The sequence below is a fragment of the Frankliniella occidentalis genome, unplaced genomic scaffold (genome assembly GCF_000697945.3).
Source record: "Frankliniella occidentalis isolate FOCC.00 unplaced genomic scaffold, Focc_3.1 Scaffold187, whole genome shotgun sequence".
NCBI classification, from domain to species: Eukaryota; Metazoa; Arthropoda; class Insecta; order Thysanoptera; family Thripidae; genus Frankliniella; species Frankliniella occidentalis.
Window position 1 is genome coordinate 292,492 of NW_026267313.1, and position 16,940 is coordinate 309,431.

At 41.8% G+C, this 16,940-nt stretch overlaps 2 protein-coding genes across 4 annotated transcripts in view; both read left to right on the forward strand.

Annotated features, from left to right (window-relative positions):
• Nucleotides 1-16,940, forward strand: part of LOC113208502 (FERM, ARHGEF and pleckstrin domain-containing protein 1) — a 51,556-nt gene that overhangs the window by 24,460 nt on the left and 10,156 nt on the right. For 2 of the 3 annotated variants that reach the window (XM_026425517.2, XM_026425518.2), the window contains exons 3-12: nucleotides 1,368-1,472; nucleotides 1,544-1,766; nucleotides 1,855-1,978; nucleotides 2,065-2,152; nucleotides 2,238-2,393; nucleotides 2,482-2,642; nucleotides 2,733-2,807; nucleotides 3,008-3,043; nucleotides 5,355-5,458; nucleotides 6,459-6,833. In XM_026425517.2, coding sequence (XP_026281302.1) covers nucleotides 1,368-1,472; nucleotides 1,544-1,766; nucleotides 1,855-1,978; nucleotides 2,065-2,152; nucleotides 2,238-2,393; nucleotides 2,482-2,642; nucleotides 2,733-2,807; nucleotides 3,008-3,043; nucleotides 5,355-5,458; nucleotides 6,459-6,833 — 1,447 coding nt within the window. The remainder of the gene's footprint in view (nucleotides 1-1,367; nucleotides 1,473-1,543; nucleotides 1,767-1,854; nucleotides 1,979-2,064; nucleotides 2,153-2,237; nucleotides 2,394-2,481; nucleotides 2,643-2,732; nucleotides 2,808-3,007; nucleotides 3,044-5,354; nucleotides 5,459-6,458; nucleotides 6,834-16,940) is intronic. The other variant, XM_026425519.2, reaches the window with a different exon arrangement.
• On the forward strand, nucleotides 6,840-16,846 carry LOC113208501 (uncharacterized). Its single transcript, XM_026425516.2, has one exon. The coding sequence runs from the start codon at nucleotides 6,905-6,907 to the stop codon at nucleotides 14,510-14,512; it is 7,608 nt and encodes a 2,535-aa protein (XP_026281301.1). The 5' UTR covers nucleotides 6,840-6,904; the 3' UTR covers nucleotides 14,513-16,846.

Sequence of the window (16,940 nt, forward strand, 5' to 3'; positions counted from 1 at the left end):
TGGGGCGGGGCTGCACAAGGCGGGGTGACGCTCAACACGTGCGCGCCGGGGTCCGAGGCCTGTGCCATGCTCCAGGAGGACGATAACGGACACCGAATGGCGTTCAGACGCGTTGCAGGACCGCGCCTGGAACAGTCGGCGCGGTCTCGTCAGGGCTGTGTGTGTGTCGCAGAGCCCCAGCCCCTCATCCCACAACGGCAAATTGTTGCTTCTCTTTAGCCCCTATCACGTCCCCTCCGGTAGCCGTCGATGCCCCGGTTGGTGTGTGCCGCCTCGGTGCCGCCCCCGGCGTGGCCCTGGGCCCTGGGGGCGGCAGCCTGGGCGGCGGGGGCGGCGGGGGCGGCACAGCATGGCGGGGCCGCCTCTATTTTTAAAAGGATCGGCCATCTCCAAACCTCGCCAGGCTGTCGGGTCGACTCCGCGACTGGCCCCCTGTGCACATTCCGCAACTCTGCGCCCTGGAGCCGCTGGACCGTTTCCCTCCCTTTTTCCAGCACACATAGCTACTAGCACCCCTTTCCCCGCCCGCCGCGCCCGCCCCGCCCGCGCGCCGTCTCTCCCGCCGCACACCAGGGATCGATACCGGGATCCGACCACCCAGCCCTCCAGCTCCAGCAGCCGTCCCGCCTCCGCTATACCATCTCTCCCTTTCTCTTTCCCTCTCTTCATTCTGCCCCCCCCCCTTTTCCCTCTCTCCCGTCTACCCTTTCTCCTCTATTCGCCCAATTCCTGTACTCTTCACCTTTCTCTCTTCTCCCCTACCCCGCCCCTTTTTGCTGCCGCCTCTCCATCTCCACCTCTGTCGTACCTTCTCCTGTTCCGTTTTTCTCTTTCCTCCCTCCTCCTGTCTTTCTTCCCCAGACTCCTGCCCCTCGCAAACCGCAATTTTCCGTTGTGCCCGTGTTTGTAAGGGGATGGCATAGCATTAGGGGTTGGAAGGAGATGGGGGGGGGGGGGTGGGGGGGGGGGGGGGGGGGGCTAGCAGCAAGGGCTGTAGGGAGGAGGTATCACTACCTCGCCTCTATCCTTATCCCACCATCAAAGTTGAATCTCAGGGTTGCACATTGTACAATTCAATTAGTCTTGAAAGTCAAAGTTGCCTGTGGAGATGTGGAGGTGAAAAGCTGAATACAATGAAACTAAATTAAAATATTGAAGTGGGTTGCTAATTCCTGTGAGAAATCAAATTTTTAAAATAGACAATTTTGTGTTGATTTATTTAATTTTGACCAGAATGTAGAGTAAGCCACAATTTTGATCAGATGTGGTCAGACTAAGATATTTTGAAGTACCAATTTCCTTCTGGGTTGCTGTTATTTATTGTCTGTTTCATGTTTTTAAAGTATTCTTACTCTTTTCAATTTCAGTCCAAGGCCCTGGGTCGTGTTCTATTTGAACAAGTTTGCAACCAACTTCATCTGCTCGAAGCAGATTATTTTGGTCTAGAATATGAAGATATGAATGGGTGCAAGGTATTTTTATCATTCAAAATGATCCTGTTTCCAGGTTTTGGAAGAAAACTAATATTTTGTTTTTGTTGCAGTATTGGTTAGACTTAGAGAAAGCAATGACCCGACAAGTGGGTCTTTCCCTTGTGGACCCATACATGCGGTTTTGTGTCAAATTCTATACTCCAGATCCAGCTCAGCTTGAGGAAGAATTCACCCGGTATCTTTTTTGTCTCCAAATAAAGCGTGATCTTGCAAGAGGAGATATTCAATGTAATGACAACACTGCAGCAGTGTTGGCATCTTACATAGTACAAGGTCTGTACAAAATTATGCCAACAGTGCCTAATGGTAAGATTCTCAAATTATCTACATCTCTCCTAATGACTTTTCCTTATGGCTCCAGCTGAATGTGGTGACTTTGTACAAGAAGACTACCCAGATCACACTTACTTGTCTTCATATAAATTTGTTCCTCATCAAGATGCAGAACTTGAAAGAAGAATTATGGAAAATCATCGAAAACTTGTGTATGTTTTTCTTAATATATATTCATCTTCAATAACCAGATTTTACCTTCCTCTAAAAAAAATTGTGTCTTGTTTTTCTTTTGCAGGGGACAATCACCAGCAGAAGCAGATTTAAATCTTCTTGAAACTGCAAGAAGATGTGAACTTTTTGGGATGAAAATGCATCCTGCCAAAGTATGACTATAATTTCTAAATGAAAAGTGCAAATTAATTGCTCAATTAATATTCAAAGTACTATACATTGTATTTTTTGTTGTAGGATCATGAAGGAGTGCCTCTTAACTTAGCTGTAGCTCATATGGGAATAGTAGTCTTCCAAAACTACACCAAAATTAATACATTTTCATGGGCCAAAATCAGAAAAATTAGTTTTAAAAGGAAACGATTCCTTGTTAAGCTTCTCCCTGAAGGATATGTATGTACTCATGTAATCACAATACTATCATAATATGTGTTGTTATTTTTTACCTTTATATTAATCTAACGAATAACCTCTCATTCAGGGCTACTACAAGGATACTGTTGAATTTTTGTTCGATGGTAGAAATGAATGTAAAAATTTCTGGAAAAAATGTGTTGAGCACCATGGATTTTTCCGTTGCTCCCAAGTCAAAACTGTACCACGTCAGAAAACCAGAGTTCTCAGCCGTGGAAGCTCATTTCGGTAAGAGAGAGTTATCAGTCAGTACCAATTCAATCCATGTAGTTGCTGTTTTCCTGTCTCTTTAATTCATTTATACATTTGTCTTATCAGGTATAGTGGAAAAACTCAGAAGCAGATGGTTGAATTTGTTAGGGAAAACTACATAAAACGACAAACATTTCAAAGGTAAGTTTCCATTTATCTACCTTAAAATTAAATGAAGAGCACAACTATTTTTCTAAGTGGGAATCAAATCAATTAAGTTCATAGAGTCACAGAATTGCCATGCACCATCAGGTCAGTTTGACCATGGAGTGCATTTGTCGTTGTCGTTTCCATTGAGTCTTGTTGTACAATAACGGTCATTTGCTTTTGGATACAATCAGGGATGAAGGGGCAGCTTCAACTCCTGCCGATGCGTGGTAAGATTTTATTGGCATGATAACTGCTTGCAGTAAGCTTCTCTTGGCATTAGTAGTGAGGTTCCAGGTGTAATTTATTCTGCAGGACTTTATCTTGCACTTCCGAAGTGGGATGTTAAACATAAGACACAGTGTCGTTCTGGGTTCTTAGGTAGTTTGGGAACTTCAATGTAAGTTCTTTCTGCATGTAAAATTACAATCCATTTGTTGTCAGGAAATGTGCGAGACTTTAATTTTGTCTCATAGCTCTTACAGTTTTATGAGTTGAAACTATAGATGTGTAATCTTCTACTATCTTAGTATCTTTGTAGTTCACCTTCCTACTGCATGTCCAATTGCCATTCTTTCAAATTTCCCCTGCAAAATTTTTTACACCCACTTGCATAGTACATGGATATCATCCGAATGAAACAGTGTCTTCTTTTCTTTATGTGAGTTTTGCTGTCACAAATTACATTTAATGTCAAACAAATTCTATTTGCATGGATTTTGTTAGGATTGTATTAAAAGTTGACAGTGGGGAACCCTGAATTAGTTTGCAATAAAGTCTTGGAAGTGAAGCATGGCTCACAATATAGGTACAAGGAAAACTTAGGTGTTTATTGGTAATACTTAAGGATTTTTTTTTGTCTTCACTTTTGATCCCCCTTTCTTCCCATTTTTTTCTTCCTTCCATATGCTCTTTTTAGTATTTGCATTTTTGTGTCTTGTCTTGTGTCTTGTAATATTATGGTGTTTAATCCCCTAAGCAAGTTTTTTTTTTTTTTTTTTTTTGTTAAATCGTTAGAACACTGAGCTGATACTTTGTTGCTTTACTTAGCTTGTGAATGGATTACATTTCTGTGCCACATTCTCCCATGATATTTGCTAATGTTAATTTGATTACAAACTTAATCTAAAGTGGCAGACCCACTAATTTTATATGAATTTATATGTCTTTGATTGTTCCTCCCTGTAGGAATTCTTCATAACTAGATAAAATAATCAACTGCAGGCTTCTGCAAAGCTTTTCTAGCCACTTGAAATGCCAAGATACCTACAATATCCTTAGCACCATGCTTTGTCTTTGCGGCTGACAATTGTTGCATTCCTACATGTACCATTTGCAGAATCTTGATCGTTTTTAGAGTTTTCTCTCTTCAGCACATTTGGAGAAGAGAAGGAGGAGGATATTTGAATTACTTATTTTTTTCTAAATAAGATTTTTACCTGGCTACATTATTCATTTTGGAAACTTTGATAACACAACTTTCAAATTTGAAAGCCAAACAAATTATGAATTTTAACTGTTACGTAAATAACAATTTACCTAAAAAATTCCTGTGAGAGGGGTACTTTATCATTCTAACTAATTATTTATTGTATCTTTCTTTTGATATTTTTTTGTAGAATACAAGTTTAAAAAAGAAACAATAATAGGAACATCACGTGGCCTACTTCTGAATGATTATCACAGCTCACCAGCTTTAAAATGCAAAATGATTTTCACTGAACTGAAAATGATACATTACATAATAAAACACTTTTAGCTTATTGCCGTGTATTAGCTGAATCAATATTATGGCTTTCAAAATGTGGCTAGGAAGATTATATTTGCGGTATAAAAGTATTAGATGTGGTGCACATGCTTTCATTTGATGAAACATATTAAATTTTAATGGATATTTTTGCACTTAACTTTTTTCTGGTTATCACTATATCCTGTTTTAAATCCAGTCCAAGTATAGCTGCAGGAGGCTGTAATTGTCATCTTCTCATCTCCAGGCTCTTTCAAAGCTTTTTCCAGTCGGTACTTACAAGGCTCTAGACTCTATAGAGGAATTCCTGCATTCGCTTATTCAATTTTAATTGATGACCTTTAAAATCTGTTGTGGCTGTTGTGTGAATGTGTGATGACTACCAAAGGACATTCTTGTTAGTATGTCTGTTTGACAGACTCATGAAAGCAAATGAAAGTACTAGTTTTCCATATCCTGCTTTCGACAGGTGAATTTGGTCACTTCAGTTTCAGGCTTTGTGTTTATAAAAGGTTCCGTTCTTTCCATTTGCTTTGTGTACCCTCACCCCTAGAACTCCATCTATTAGCAGAAATGATTTGTATTGTGAATGAATAGTGTACCACTTTTCTTTCATAAACCCTGAAACAGAAAATACATATTAATATGCCTTTCTGTCCTGAATCCCTTATTCATTTCTATAGATTATGGCGTAAATTTAATGGGAGAACCTCAACCCATACTTTCATGTACGTTGTCTATAAATGCAACGTACCAATCTTTTTTACAATCTCTCTCTTCTCTTCTCCCGACAGGTCGCAATCGTTTCGCCACTCCAGTTCTGTTCATTCTAGTGTGGCGAACGTGGGCGGCAGCATTTCAGCTCACCCATTGTTGCCTCTGGGTGATAACGAAGTTGGTAGGTGGAATGGTATTGGCCGCACGCGCCTGTTTCTTCATTTTATTAATTTTACAATCACATATTATTTTACTTTCTCTTAACTTTTCTGTGCTCGTTGGAAAGTAAGTTTTGGTTTATATGTGCCTGTAAGTTTTGTTTCCACCAAAATTACACTCTTTTAAATATTGAAATTGTTTAAAAGTTGAATAAATAGTATAAACATGCAATTCAGAAATAAAGAGAAACAAGATTTACATTCCAAGCTTGAGCACGGCAATAGCTGTAAGCTCTGCCCGAAGCATGCTGCTAGATCTTTTGTGTCATCCTTGTTCTTCTCTGGTGACTAGCAATGACAGTGCAGAATTCGTGCAACATGATATATCATTGACCTTACTAGGATAGTTGATGCATTAATTCTGTTCTCAGCATGGTCTTTGCTATTATCTTACATTTAATTCTGCATAATCTAAACGTATATGCAGGGTATTTATTTTCCAACAAAGAGACATTGCTCTCCAGTAACTCTCCTTAATATTATCCCCCAGTAATGTACACATTAGAGGTATAAATTATTTTTTAAAACATACTTCATACATCAATCTAAATTTTGTTTATTATCCACTGAAGCACTTTACAATGGACTTATTAGTCTATTATACTTTTAATTAAGGGAAGTCCAGTGTTTTGATAAGGGTTTTTGTTTGTTTTCTATTTTCAATACTTCATGGTACCATTTAGCCAGTGACAGCAACAAATAATTAGAGTAAGGTAACAAAAAAGGTTTCTTTTAAGTCTATATTTAAACCCAATGATTTGTAACAAAATTTCAATTCTTCCTCAGGAGGAATTAAAAAGCAGCTATTCAAACGTGCTTTATCAGGGATGCTATTTTTCCATTACTCCCCCCTCACTCATACTGGCCTCATTCTTTACTTCTAACTGCCTTTTGCTTACAGCAGCGGCTCCACACCACAGCCTCTCGCCGAGGGAAGTCCTGATATCTTCTTGTGGTTTTCAGTGGGCACACAAGCGTCGCTATCCTGCGGCTCCATGACGCTCAACTCGATGAACGAGACGGGGCCGGAGCAGGGAGAGCATCGCCGGACAGGACAGTACCACACGTCGCAGTCTCAGCAGCACCAGCCCCGCTACCGAACTACCAGCCTCACTACGTCCACCAACACGCCCACCCACACTGCCAACATGGACGTGGATATGGACACGTCCCCGGAGTGCGGGGCGTCGCTCACGTCCAGCCCTACGACGCAACACTACTACCCCAGGGACCGTGCTCAGGCCCAGAGGGACGGCAGTGTGGCCGGCACTGCCACCGGACAGGCTGTGGAGGAGGAGGAGGACAGTCCCTTCCACCAGCAGCAGCAACAGCGTGCAGGTCAGCCCAAACTTATCCGCCCCACTCATTGTCGCAATGTCAGTACCACTACTGCCACCAACCCCTGTCCCATGTTCTCCCGTACCTCCACTGCTAGCGCCTTGGTGCATCACAAAGCTCGACAGGCCCAGCCAGTAGTATTGCAGCTGAAGCAGAGGCAGCAGCAGCAACAGCAGCAGCAGCAGCAGCAGCAGCAAAAACAGCAAAAAGAACGGAATCGGTCCAATAGTATGAATATTGAGGCAATTATTATTGCATCTGTGTATAGTACTGATATTTCGAATCGTGGGTTAAGTATGTCTTCCACCAGGTTAAGCAGCAAGAGTACAACATCAGTCAACACTGATGTTTTCAATACAGATCAGAGCACAGCGTCAACAACAGCTTGTGACGTACATCATACAAGTGCACATGAGTTAAGCAGAGGTGATGTCTTGCGCTACCATCCTAATGCCAGGCCTGTTCCAGGTATTGCCCTCATCCAAGCAAGCAAGGATTCAGCAGATACAGATGAAATTGAGGGATCTGATTCAGATGCAGCATGGAGTGCTGATTCTCGTGGTCGTGGTTGGTCTCAAACCCAACCAAGGGGAGCAGTAAAAACAGCAGGTACTGGTTACTCCACAACTCAGCAACCTCCCCTGCAGCGCTACAATTGGCAACGCAGTGCAAGTTGTAAAGAGCTCCATCATGATGAAAATGACAGCCCTTATAGTGAAAAGAAGGGTATAAATCCAGCTCCACCTAAGACTCTACCAGCTGCTATCCCAGGCAGTTATACATTAGAGTCTACAATTAGCAACAAAACAGACTCACCAGTGACAAGATATGATGACAGCAGACGATTGTGTTACAGTGTTGCTGGAAGCAAGACACCATCTTTGGATCGGAGTTCTGGTGATATGGTTGCTCCTGATCAAAAAGTTTATTCCAGTAGCTACCCAGGAACAACATCAAGTTTGTCCACTGAGAGTGAAGAGGCTGCAATGATAGAATCTGGCCATGGAGGAAGTATTATTATTCTGTCAAGTGATCCTTGTGGCTCTCAGGAGGAACTTGCTTTATCTCATGATGATATTTCACATGGGTCATATGAACTGCTGGAGAAAGAACATGATGATGATAGAAGTGATCACTCAAAAAAACATATGGGTACGCGTTCTTGCAGCCTAGATTCTGGTGGTGATGGTGAAATATTTATCATGGATGATGAGATGGAAGAAGGATATGAGTCAGGGAAGGCTGGGTTTGGTAGTTCTGAAGGAGGTCCAGATTGGTGTGAGTCCCTATCTTCTATGCAAAAACGGAAAAGCACTGGAGACTTAGCATATGAAATGCCCAGGACAAGGCCTGATTCAATGAGACTTGAACCTAAAGAACAACAGCAGGGAGACAGCTTTGCTGTGTCTGGAATGGATGGCAAGAAACTTGTTGGGAGTGTTGTTCTTGATCGCTGGGGAGACTATAGGATGAAAGTGACCGATCCTGGAGTAAAAAGTCCCATCCCACAATTGCCCCTTGTTCCCTTTGACAGTAGTGACTTGCCAACAGGATTTGAAATGCCATGCACCGGAGAGGAGAGTGATCGCAAATTTAAGCAAATCAAAGATTCATTGAAACCTGCAGAAAAACAAGAAGATGAAGATCTGGCTCTTATAAAGAAATATGAAAATAATAGAAAAGCTTTGGATCGATCAAGTATTGACTTAGGAGAAAGTAAACACAAGGCATTAGATATGAAAGGTCGACGTTCTCCTAGGAAGGAATCAGATGGTGAATTTCAAGAATCCACCCAGACAAGAACTCAAATAGGTCGTACCAGGTCAGATCCACATCCTGGTAAAGGTCAGAACTTGGGGCGGTTGAGACGGCACATGCTAATGCATCAGAAGTCAATAGACTTGCCTGCAGAAACAGAAGCTAAAGTAGAAGTGAAAACAGATTGTGTTTCTAGTAAATCTGATTCTTGCACAAAAGATAAAGATTCAGAGGACAAGCCAAAGTCAGACATTCCATACACTCTTCATAAGAGGCATGTTATGAATGGTACAGCACCAGAAACAGAAAATAAAGGAAAAACCAAAGAGGTTAAAACTGATGCTTCCAGACCTGGACCAGCTAAACCTAAACCTGCCCCTCCTCCTAGAAAAGAGGTTTCTAAAATGACTTCTAAGGTATCCCCTCCAGCACCTGTTAAGAAAGTGCCTTCAGAGGAAGAAGACGACCAAACGGTTCCTGGAAGTGTACCAAAAAGGATTAATGCTCAGAAGAAAACACCACCCAGCTTGCCTGAAAGAAAATCTTCCACTCTTTCTTCCCAACCTAAAACAGCAGATTTCAAACCACCTGGTGTTCAATCTCCTCCACATCAAAAAAGTCAGTGTCCTCAAGATAAACAATCTCCTACTGAAAAACGACAAGTATCTGGAAAGCACTCTCCTCCAATTAAGCCATCTCCTGCTGGTAGACATTCACCTCCTGAGAAAGCAACTCATCCAGGAAAATTGTCACCTCCTCAAAAACGCCCCGCTGCAGAGAAAAGTGCTCAGTCTCCTCCAGGCAAACCGCCTCTCTCAGGAAAATGTGCATCCCCCCCTGAAAAGCCAAAGGCAACCTCTGTAAGGCCTGCATCTGAGAAGTCCTCAGCAGTGAAGTCTCCACCATTAAAAAGTACACCTTCCACCTCAGTTAAAGGAGATTCCGTTTCAAAAACCACTGGAAAAAATAGTGCTGTAAAGAGTCCACCATCTGTAAAAGCCAATCCAGTGCCCATAGCTTCAAAAAGTAAAGAAACAGATAATAGAACTGTTGTGAAGTCAAGTATGGCAAGGCCAGTTGTTCTAGAACAACCAATGGTTCCTGACAAAAAGGGGGAGAGTTCCCCATCTTCTGACATTGTATCTCCTGTAAGTGGCACAACCACAATAGAGGGAACAAAGATTAGCCCTGTCAAAAGCCGAATTTCAAGGGAAGGGGTAGCAGCACCACCTCTACCTATTGTTAAAAAACGTGAAAGATCTCCTGTTTTGTTTGGTAGACTTGGCTTGTCAGAGGGTTCTGCATTTACCCCAGTCCGTGGTTATTCTTCTCCTACATCAGCTCGTCGTACAAAATCATTAGATGCTCCAGTGGTATCTGTTCATTGTTTGCCTCCTGCAGACTCCTTCTCAAGCACGGATGATACAGTCGACAACAATGGGGAATCAAAAGGTGTATCAGCAGCTAAACCCAGTCTAATGAAAAAGTTAGCTCCATTTTCTTCTGGAAAAGATACAGATTATTTTCAGGATCCAGATGTTATTATGGAGGTTCCTGATGAAGACCAGTCTCTGTCACCGGCATGTGATTCTTCAGCCCAAAACATTTTTGATTTGAATAATGTTGTTGATGGACAAGTATCTGCTTCGCTGACTGCTGATCTGAGTCCTCTTCGACCAGATTCACCGCATCCTTTTGCTGAAGAAGTTGATGTCAAGGAAGAGGAGCAGGAAAGTCAGAGAAGTCCAGTTCAGGACATAGAACACCTGGAAATCCCAGAATGTCTCCCTGACCTCAGCCCTATAGATGAAAGTGCACCAATAGAACCGGAGAAAGGCGATGGTCCTTCAACTGAAGATGATGATTGGGCATCTGTGGAAGAAAATCTAGCTGATTTAGATGAAGATCATTGTGAGTCAGCTCAAAAGGAAGTGAACACTCATCAAGTAGATGAAGCACCATGTATTGTACAGCCTTTAAGTACTAGTGTTACATCCCTGACAGGGAACCGCAGGCAATCTATTCAGGTTCAACCCATTCCACAAGAGTCTCTTGAGGATCCACTGGAATATGCTCGTAGAAAAATGTCTATTGAAGGAAAGCCCATCCCACAAGATTCTCTTGATGATGTCTTCGACAGTAGCTCAAGTAAAATGGGTGTAAATAATAAGGCAGGCCCAGTTGAATTTGAGTTTATTAGGAGAAAAATGTCCATTGAAGGCAAGCCTATTCCTCTCGATCTAGAAATGGATGTGCCAACAGCTCGAGCAAAACTACTTTCTACTCACATGGAAACTTTAGATCTTCCCTCTCCAGATTTTCCATCACCTGACCTACCATCTCCTGATCTTCCTCTTGTTGACTGTCAACCATTTGATGTGCCATCCATACCTGTTGCTGTAGATGATTATGAGTCACCTGATTACGCTTCACCATATGTGCAGTCACCAGACTACGCCTCACCATATATGCAGTCCCCAGTGCATCAGCCTCTGGAAAACGCAAGTGGGACACCAATTCAAGATCTCCCAGTCATTGTGCATTCTGACAAAGATATAGGATGTGAGGATAAAGACCTTTCTGTACAATGTAAAGAGGAGGATTATGGAGATGATAACGTATTTGAAGATGACATATCTCAAGATGACGAAGACCTGAGCAAAGAGTTTGATTTATCTGAAGAATCTCTTAGTAAAACAGGAGATACTGCTCACCACCTGCTGTCTCAAGATTCTCAAGGGAAAGACATTTCCGATGAACCAACTTATGTTGACCCAATAACTTTAAATACAGATGATGTTGATGAGAAAACTTTGTCAGTGTCCCTTGAGAAAGAGCCTTTCAAACCAGATCCAGTTAAACTAGAAGAGGAAGAAGATGACATACCACCAGCTATTCCAGAAAAGCCACTGTGCTTGAGAAAGCCATTTATCGGTAAGAAACCTGAAATAGGCAAAAAACCAATTGTGCTAAGAAAGCTAGAGCCACAACATCCAGAGCTGGAGAACCCACCTGAAACTCCAGCTAAAGACTACATGACTGATGATAAGCCGTCAGTACCAAGTAAACCGACAATTGCTAAGCCTGCAAGACTGAACATTGTGAGGCAAAACTCGCAGGAAAAGTCAGATGCAGATGCTTTTTGTAAAGTTTCAGAAGATAGAGGATCAAACGAGAAGGTGAAAATATTTATTCAAGGTGCTAGTACTGACAGGTCTCCTGATAAACTGAAAGAGGAATCTTTATCCAGATCCCGCCATTCATCTGAAGATGCATCTACCTCATCAGGTGTACGTCATGTTGGGGAAAAGTCATCGACATGGAGACCATTCCTTTTAGAAAGCAGTGGGAGCTCCAGTCTTGAGGAAGGGCTCTTTCCACCTGATGATAGTGCTCATGCTGGGGATGAAGATGAACCATCAAGCACTTCTAACACACGGGATGATGAGGTGACAGATATACCAAGTGGATTTGGATATCCCTGTATGGGATCTAGTCTAACTATGTCTAGTGATGTTATGGGGGGATATCCAAGTGTTTATGCTCTCTCTCGAACTCTATCTCGCATCAGTGAACGCAGCACAACATCTGAACAGGAGAGGTCTGACCTGGAAGACATAGAAGATTCCACTAAGCCATCATCTCGCTCACCATCCCTAGGTGACGAGTCCATGATGTCTAGTGACCATCAGCCTAGTTTGTCATCTGATCCACCATCCGGCACATGTGAGTTAATGCCAGAGGACGGTAATTTTGAAGTAACTGCAAAATCCTTGGGGACTCCAGATGGTGCTGATGCATCTTGTACTCTTGTTCCTCCTCGATTAGTTGTCCCTGCCACCTCTCGTTCTGCCAGTGAAGGTTTAAGTGATTATGAATTTGGTGAACTGCCTGACATACCAACTGACCCAACACCTCTCTCGAAAGAGGATGCTACTCCAACTATTGAGCAAAGAGATTATTTAGATCCTCCAGGCATATCTCGGTATGCCTCTATGGAGTCTGGTCTTGACAAAATACCTGGTATGTCCCCAGTAACAGAAGAGGTGATACCAGAAATTGAGAGTGACCCAGATATTGAGTTTCATGAGCTACCAGCCTTACCTGGGGAGAATGGGGAAGATCATGAAGAGGCTTTGTCTCCAGAGGTTCTTGCATCTGTCATTCCTCCACCAAAGTTGTCCAAAGACAGCAGTCAAAGTGATCTTCCGTCACCAGAGGACCCAGTCAAGATATTTGTTGAGGGAAATATACCAGAAGAACTGAGAGGTCACATCCCACCGCCTCTGCTACCTTCAACTTCGGAAGAGAATACTTGGCCTACCCCACCATCGTCTTCACCTTTACCAGTTGCATGCAATGTTGAGACTTACAATGCAGGTAAACCAGAAGAGGCCCGTAAGGTTACTGTGACATCTTCCCTTGACTCTAATGATCCACCCGATGAATTTAGGGAAGAGCTGAGCCTTTCAGATGAAACAGAAAATCCTACAATGCAGGAAGAAGAAGTATTTGATGAGCCATTAACACCATCATCAATGTCTTACGAAACCCTAGTAACTGTTCGCTCTAGAGACCCATCTGCTCCTCGAGGGTCAACTGGAGAGGACACATCTATGGCAATATCAGAGTGGTCTAGCAGCACTAGTACAATCAGACAGCAATCAACATTTCAGTCAGGGTCTTCACAGTCAGGGAAGTCAGCCCATTCTGGACAGTCAATGCATTCGGCTCACTCTGCTCACTCTGGCCACTCAGCTCATTCTGCAAACTCCATTCATTCTGCTCACTCCACTCATTCTCTTCATTCTGCGCACTCTACTCACTCATTGTCTCAAGCAACCTCATTCTCTCAACTTCAACAACTATCTCAACTCTCTCAGTCACAAGCAACTCTACATTCACAAATCCAGGCTCAGTCTTTAGCCGATCTGGCCAAAGGAGATGATACATCTTTGGGAGCATCAGTATCAGAGAGTGCTCGTGCAAGTTCAGATGATGTATTCCTTACTGATTATGGCAGTGCTTCATCTTCTGAGCAACAAGACTGTGGACAGGCTGCTTACATATCGTCAACTTATTTGAAGACAACACGATCACAATCAGAGCGGTCACATCGATCCAGCAATTATGAAACTTTTCATGAAAATTTGTATGATGATGACCCCTTTATATCCCAAAACATCTTGTCTCCTACTGAACGCCAGATGAAAAATGTTCCTACATATCCTATTAGTCACAGCCCAACCGACGAAATTGATCGCTCAACACTGAGTCGTAAACGCCGTTCAAAGAAGGCCTCTTCATATGACACATCTCCTAAAAGCCCAACTGCATTTTCCAGTGAGCAAGGGTTTGAGATTGATCCATATGCTAAGCAAAGGAGTCGCAGCATCCCCATGAAGTCCAAGACCTATTATGGTAATGTTGCAAGTCCAGTATCCAGTGATGATGAAGATATTGCTGCAAGAAAACAGGCTGTAAGAAAAAGCCTGGAAAGATCAAAGAGTTCTTCACGGAACAGGGCTCATTCAAAATCCAAAGAGCGTCATAGCAGTCGATCTGATCGTTCAAGATCAAGAGCACCCCATCATGCAAGAAGTCCCCCAAGTGACTACTCTTCATCCTCATCAGATAATGGTTCAGCTCAAAGAGCTTCTAATACTATTCCCAGAGTTTCTAGAAGACGGAAACAGTTTCTTTCAAGACGCCGAAGCAGAACAGCGGCTGAAGAGGCAAGGGATGGTAGATTGCATGGCATTTCCTCTGCTGTTTCAACTCCATCAGTACTTGGTTATGGTGATCCTTCTGCTCATCTAAGGCGACGTGATCGCACTAGAGAATCTTGTGGAGCAAATGGAGGTGACAAAGCCAACGTTACCTCCAAACAAGGAGGGCTTTCTAAACAGTCATCTGTTTAAGTTTTGATTCTTGTATCTCTCCTAGATATATTAAATTTCTATTCCTTTGGGTATGTGCATGTATTGTAGATCACTAAGGAGTAGGATTATTTCTTTCTTTCACATCAGTGTGAGTCACATTCGAGGCACTGCCCTTGCATACTGTGATCCTTATGCCTTTATTGTCATATTATCAGATTAAGACATTTTCCCCCCAGTCCTATGTTTATGTAATAAGGCCCCCTTGTATGTACATTATTCTTGATTCATGTGCTAGTCACTGTAAGAAATGCTAGACTAATATGTCGTATTTTTTAAAGACTGAATTATACACACACACTCTACACAGCTTGAGAAGGGTATTACAGGTTTAAGCTGCAATTTCCAATGGTGCTTTCTTTACCAGTCTTGCATGCAAAATGAAATCAGAAAGAATTTGTTTTGTGTTGTTTTACTTTGTATCACCAAATGATAGCTATAGTACTTAACTATTATTATACAATGTCTACACTACTTAACTGTTATAACCAAAGGCAAGTCCTTTGAAAATTAAAATTATCTATTGTTGATGTTATTGTTTATCCACTCAACTTAATAATGTTTATCAAACTTTTAAAAGTCTTCTGTTTATGTAAAGAGATGAATGATAGGTTGCCATAATGTACCTGGAGCTGTGAGGACTGAATTTCACTACTAGTCAACATGTTTCTTTTAATGGTGGAGAACGAATGAAGAATTAGATTTAATTATGGTACTTGTGACTTGTCACAAAACCTTTGATCTAAGTCATATTAGTATTTTTATTGCCAGAGATCTCTTTCTCTTTAATTAACGCTCTCTCTCTCTCTTTCCCATTTCTTTCTTTCTTCATCCTGGTTTACAATATAATGCTTTTATTTTCCACTGGAATCATATTGAGCACACTAAGTGCAGTTTTGTTAAGGAAGTGTTGCAAGAATTGGTGTTAAATGAAGCAGTCCATGTAAACTGATTGAGCTACAATGAAAATGACGTGCAGCGCATAGTACAACACACTTGTTCAAGAATGTTGCATCATGCAAAGCACTATGTTAAAGCAGAGATAAAAATTTCTACAGTTTAGGACTCAATAATGTGACCTTTGGAAAAATTATGAAATACTACTTTCAAACTACTTTGAATAAAATTTAACTTGGTTGTTACGCAAGAGCATTTTGGAAAATGTGGAAAGCTAATTGTGTTATGATTAAAATAGAATATGTATTCTAGAGTTACCTAACTCCACTGGGCTTGGATAATCTTGAGCTGTTGAATATTTACTTATGTAATTTCATCCACCATTTAGAGTAAGATTACAGCCATAAGCTTTTGCTCAATAGGCTAGATCATTCCAATTCCAATGAATATTTTCCAAACTTGTGCTGCTTTAACGTCTCTCCAAGGCAAAAACTTGATCTGAAGCAAGAATAATTGGATATGATATACATGTATCTCTGAGCACAGGAAAAACTCCAAATCTATCTCTAGATATCTGTTTCTGACAATTGCATCTCTTTCGTTGACAAATTTTCAGGACCAATATAGTGAAACAGCAGTACTTAATATGAAAAATAGTTTTTTTTGGTTAATAAACCATCTTAGTTTGTTAGTAGAGTTGATTAAATGCCTTTCATTTACATTAATTGCAATGATTGAAGGGACTCAAATTTTAATGCAAGCTAGCATCAAGTGACCCATGTCTTAACCCATCTAACAAGGAATATGATGTGCAGTTCAGCTCAATGACCTCCAATAATACCTTATCATATATTGTTGATTTATATCTTTTAAACTAAGACACCCAGTACAGTACCTACATATATTGTAATTATTGTAATTTTTGCTTATTTTTGGCAGTTAACTTGATGTCTTATCTCCATAGATTGTTTTTTGTATTTATCGCGAGAATGCCCCGTTTGTCCGACAAGTTATTTGTCCGACAGTCGTATCTAAGCAAATAAATTAAGTAAGTGAGGTATTACAACAACAGGCAAAGGGCTCGTTTCACTTGTCCGACAGCCGGAGTTGCTTTTTAAACTTGAATAGCGCTAAATTACTAGATCAAGTAGTTGCTGGAGTAGGGTTCAGTTTCTGGAACTACATTAATTTTTTACAGTAAGTATGGGTTATTACAATAACTCGGAGTTTTTCAAATAACTTTCGCTGGCGCGCCCGGCGCCGTTCCCGGGCGGCCGAGCCACGGCTCGGCCCGAGGCCCGAACGCTGAGCCGAGTATAGCCGAAAGGCTTCCCGGGAACGGCGCCGGGCGCTAGCCTGGCCCAAATTTTTTTCGAAAACTCCATCGGTGGGTTTTTTGAAAGGTAATACGATGCTGATTCCGTTGGTCTTTGTCCGGGCGCTCTGCGATGTCGGGAACCCACCGCGCATCGGCGTTAAAGATTTGGGCCCGCGCGGGGTCCGAGCGGGGCGG